We start from the raw sequence: 4213 nt of genomic DNA, 5'->3' as shown, positions 1-4213 counted from the left end.
GTCTAGAGATAGCTCATGTTTGATTGAGGTTTGTTGGCTAGTTTAGATAATCATAGCTTGAGTCCAGCCCATGAATCCATCCTTAGGACCCTCTTTATCTATTGATTTACCTGTTTGAATCCTGTTTAATCGCTTGCTGTTTGTTTACTTTCGTTCTGCTCTGTTTTGTTTGATGCTCTGTTTCAGTTCTGTTCATTCGCTTGTCAACTCGACCACCCACTCGACCATGCACTCGACCGAGTGCTAGGTCGAGCTCCAGTTTACTTTCTTGTTTATGCATTGTTCTATTCTTGTTTTCTTCTAATTATTAGTCAATTCTGCTTAGTATTGTTTATTGCACTTGTTCTACAGTTTAATTCAGCATTACTATTGTCTTAATTAGTTGCCTTAGTTCATTGCATTTCATTATTGTCATTAGGTTGTTAGAAACAAATCAACTTGATATTTGGCTTAACTTGAATGCATTGATGTCATCTTGACTGCTTACATATCACACTCTTTATGGATTGACATCCTTTATGCTACAACATCATAAAGGTATTGAAACACCTTGCATACATTCTGATCATCACTATTTATGTCTCTGTTTGCATGTCATCATACATTCATTGCATAATTAGACCTAGAAAAAATCCTTGTTTCACCATCCATTCATACAAAGGTTATAAGAAGAACACATAAAATTTGCACTTTTGCAGTATTGCATAATAGAATTTTATAGAATTTAAACTAAGTAGATTTTTTGTTAGATTTTGATCTTTTAGTTAATTTGTATCTCATCATTTTGAGGATTTTATAGAACCAGAATGCGCTCACAAGTTGTAACCCCAACGCCATTGCCTATATATAAGAACACAAAAAAAAAGATGAAATGTTCAAACTACTATATCGATCGAGTAATTGATGAAATGGNAACCCTCCAAGGAAAAAAGAAAAGAACAGTAATGTGTCATATATATACCTTGATGAGAATAGGATTATCAGCTGATATTGTTATGTAAACGAGGTATGGTCCACCCACCATTCTGGCCAACGAGAAGATTGTTGCAAAACACACCTAAACCACAATCATTATTCGTATTACTTCATTTAGTTAACATCTGCATATTTAAAATTTTCTAGGTATCAACATCACATGAACAATATTATTCAATTAACTAGCCATAATATAGCAAATTTAATTTGCAAAACTTTCAAGAATTGAAGACTTGACTATATATGTAACTTGAGGTTTTAGATAACTATATATATATTATATATATATACGATAACTTGAGGTCTTAGATACGATAGTTTTTTCATTTCCTTTTTCCACATGCTAAGCCACAAAACTATAACTATAATCTATAGTTCATTAAGTGTTATGCTAAGAATTACTACTAATTATAATTCAGTAAAAACTATGTATGTAAGTAAATATACTCACATCGGCTGCAAGATTTAGATCGGTGTCTCTATAACCAATCTCTTTAAGAATCTCCCTGAGGTGAAGAAACGGACTCGATATCTCAGTTATCCAAATTGCTGCCACCATCTCGGATCCACACTAATTTCACCCAAAAGTTTTAAAAAAAATAATAATAATTGATTTCTCCGAAACGCACTAGCATTATAAAGTAGTATCATAATCAAAAGTATACTACCTTTCGGTAGAAAAGTCCAGCTACAAAACCAAGAATGCAGACAGAATGATGAACCGCATTATCAATACTAATGGCTTGATCAAAGTGGCTACATAGGAGGTCGTAGATCATGTATGACAATGAAAATGCCAACGTTTCCATCTGCCGGAGAGATGAGGTTGAAGCAATGGGACAAACAGGACAAGACCAATCTTGAATCGAGAGTGCTGCTAAAACGACAGCGACTGTTGCGTGAACTGTCGAGACAAGACGAGTGCTGAAGTCGAAGGAAAACTTTGAGAAGATTCGTCGGATGATAATGAACATGAGACCCCATGAGATTACTCCAATCACTGTGATGTTTACTACTCTTATGTATTCTTCCTCCATTGATCTCTCCCTTTTCGTCTAATCTTTCTGGTTCACAGAGCACACACGACTTTGTTATCTAAGATCTTTTTATGCTTTTGGTCTTTATGGGGGGCTATTTAATAGACCAAGATTGTGAGTTGGGTGTATGTTAGTTGGATTCTTCAATGAGGTCGGCCCCATTTATTTTATCTTTATTCTTCAACTTCTATAATTAAATTCGATCCAAAGAGCTCAAAAGTATTATTCACTCTAGCTCCCAACCAATCGGCTAAGTTATTGAATAATGGCTCACCAATGGCAAACTGATTTAGTTGCCGTGTGAATAGAGATGTGCAATAGAAATATACTATAGTTTACAATAGTATATCTATAAGATGTTTTTTTTGTGTGTGTGTATATGACTATGTGTATGTTTGTTTTATTTTATTTGAGTTTTCTTGAAATATTTGTTCGATATATTTTATTAATATTGTATGACCATTCAAATTTTGCAGTATTTCTTTATATTAATTAGTTTTTTTCATTGTCATCTTAATCTTCACATTAAGTTATTACAATCTAATTAGTGTTAGATTAAAAAGGGTTGTGGAGAAAAGGTTAAAAAGGGTTATGTAGGCAGATCAGAAAAAAACCTCTAGGCACAACATAATTAAAAAAATTCACTGATATGTACGATTGCACAAAATAGTATACTACTAGCTAGGTCTCTGTAGTGAGAGACTGAGAGCTCCTGATTCACCTTCACTTATTCCTTCCATGATCTCTTTCGTTAGGTTGGTCTATCAGATAATCAAGTATGCTCTCATTCAACATGTTGATTAGTTCCTTGAACAAATAGAACGTTACAATCAATAAAATTATTTCTTCTAGTAAACTTTCATGTAGTAACAAATTATCATACCATACATGGATCTTACTACCAAATTCATTGCATATATTGAGCTTGCATCTTGTTACTTTAATGAAAAGCTAAAAGTAAATACAATAAATGGAAAGAAAAACAATTAAATCTAAGAGATTTGCATAAACATAATGGATCCTACCTCCTAAGAATTTAGCTCTAAAGAGTTGCAACAAGAACTAAATTTTTTTCTGAAAACTATATAGGCTTTAAGTTTCATAAAGTTGTATTTATAGAGTCAAATTACTCTGGTAGGATCAAACCCATAAAACAGAGTCAATTTGTTCGACCGATCGCATGGTCGATTCAAAAAATTGTTTGTCGATTTGATTATGAAACTTACATGATTTTTCCACGCCTCTTCCTTTTTTCTACATGGAATAGTTGACCTCTTTACGAGAAAATTTGCTCGTCTGATTACCATTGGTTTACTCTTCCATCCACGGTGTGTTTTCCAATTAACTCCAAATAACTCGTAATATCTAATAAAATACTCAAAAATACGAAGATATGCAATGCATGCATCATGCATGCTCTTGGACTCTAATATAAAAATGAACAAAAAAAAAATTGCAAAACAAATACTCAAGAATGAATAAGTCAATGACTACACGATTATTATAATCACAATTCATAAAATATTATCTTAAAAATTCTTCATGTATTATTGTTTCCAACAGTAAAACTTGGTTAGCTACATAGTTTCTGATTTTAGGTTATTTAACACACCAAATTATGTTAAAACCTTCGAGAAAATATTTATGAGGATAATGTCCCTGCCCAACAAAAACTGATGTTCATAGATCGATAACGATATAAAAACTAAATAGATCGATTACGATATAAATTAAAAAATGATTAAGAGTTTATTGGGAACTTGACGGGTTAGTTTTTCATGAACTTGCGTAAACCAAGATGGATTTCTAGCGGTTGTCAACACGATAAAGTAAAAAGACAAACTCTATCATGAAGAATGATGATATTGAGCTCACAGTATAATAGCCAAATTAGGTATAAACGAACTATTAAAAAGAAACACCAATCGAGTTAATCTTCTTCTATCTTTCTTATCAACATGTTGTTCTTTTTTATTTTGATATAAAATTTTAGTTAAATCCATTATAAGAATAATTTAGACATAAATCATAATAATCAATATAGGTTTAGATGAAAAAGTCACAAAAGTGTTCTTTGTAATTATTCTCATGTTGATAGGGATAATATTATGTTTTGCACTCAGTAATACTCTCACAATAAAAAGTACTAGGTAAACAACCCGCACATAGTGCAGATAAATCGATTCAAATAAAATTATTAT

The 4213-nt window shown here is 32.0% G+C and overlaps 1 protein-coding gene across 2 annotated transcripts; it reads right to left on the bottom strand.

The window, feature by feature from the left end:
- Positions 1-480: 480 nt before the first annotated feature.
- Positions 481-2173, bottom strand: LOC104773651 (transmembrane protein 136-like). 2 transcript variants are annotated; one of them, XM_010498296.2, is made up of 4 exons: positions 1644-2170; positions 1427-1546; positions 962-1057; positions 481-840 (listed from the first exon to the last, which is right to left on the bottom strand). In XM_010498296.2, the coding sequence occupies exons 1-4, from the start codon at positions 2010-2012 to the stop codon at positions 730-732; spliced, it is 696 nt and encodes a 231-aa protein (XP_010496598.1). In that variant the 5' UTR covers positions 2013-2170; the 3' UTR covers positions 481-729. The 2 variants fall into 2 exon arrangements, with proteins under 2 accessions (XP_010496598.1, XP_019098258.1); XM_019242713.1 differs by lacking the exon at positions 481-840 and having other exon boundaries at positions 1012-1100; positions 1644-2173.
- Between the last annotated feature and the right edge of the window lie 2040 nt (positions 2174-4213).

The sequence above is a fragment of the Camelina sativa genome, unplaced genomic scaffold, assembly GCF_000633955.1.
Source record: "Camelina sativa cultivar DH55 unplaced genomic scaffold, Cs unpScaffold00604, whole genome shotgun sequence".
NCBI classification, from domain to species: domain Eukaryota; kingdom Viridiplantae; phylum Streptophyta; class Magnoliopsida; order Brassicales; family Brassicaceae; genus Camelina; species Camelina sativa.
The sequence above is the reverse complement of the archived record's forward strand: the minus strand, read 5'-3'. Positions and strand labels throughout refer to the sequence as shown.

Excerpts from the sequence above, each read along its gene's own strand:
- LOC104773651 (XM_010498296.2), bottom strand. The coding sequence starts at position 2,012 with ATGGAGGAAGAATACATAAGAGTAGTAAACATCACAGTGATTGGAGTA. Across the intron at positions 1,547-1,643 it reads CTGGACTTTTCTACCGAAAG|TGTGGATCCGAGATGGTGGC; the intron begins GTAGTATACTTT and ends GGGTGAAATTAG. Across the intron at positions 1,058-1,426 it reads ATCTAAATCTTGCAGCCGAT|GTGTGTTTTGCAACAATCTT; the intron begins GTGAGTATATTT and ends ATTGTGGTTTAG.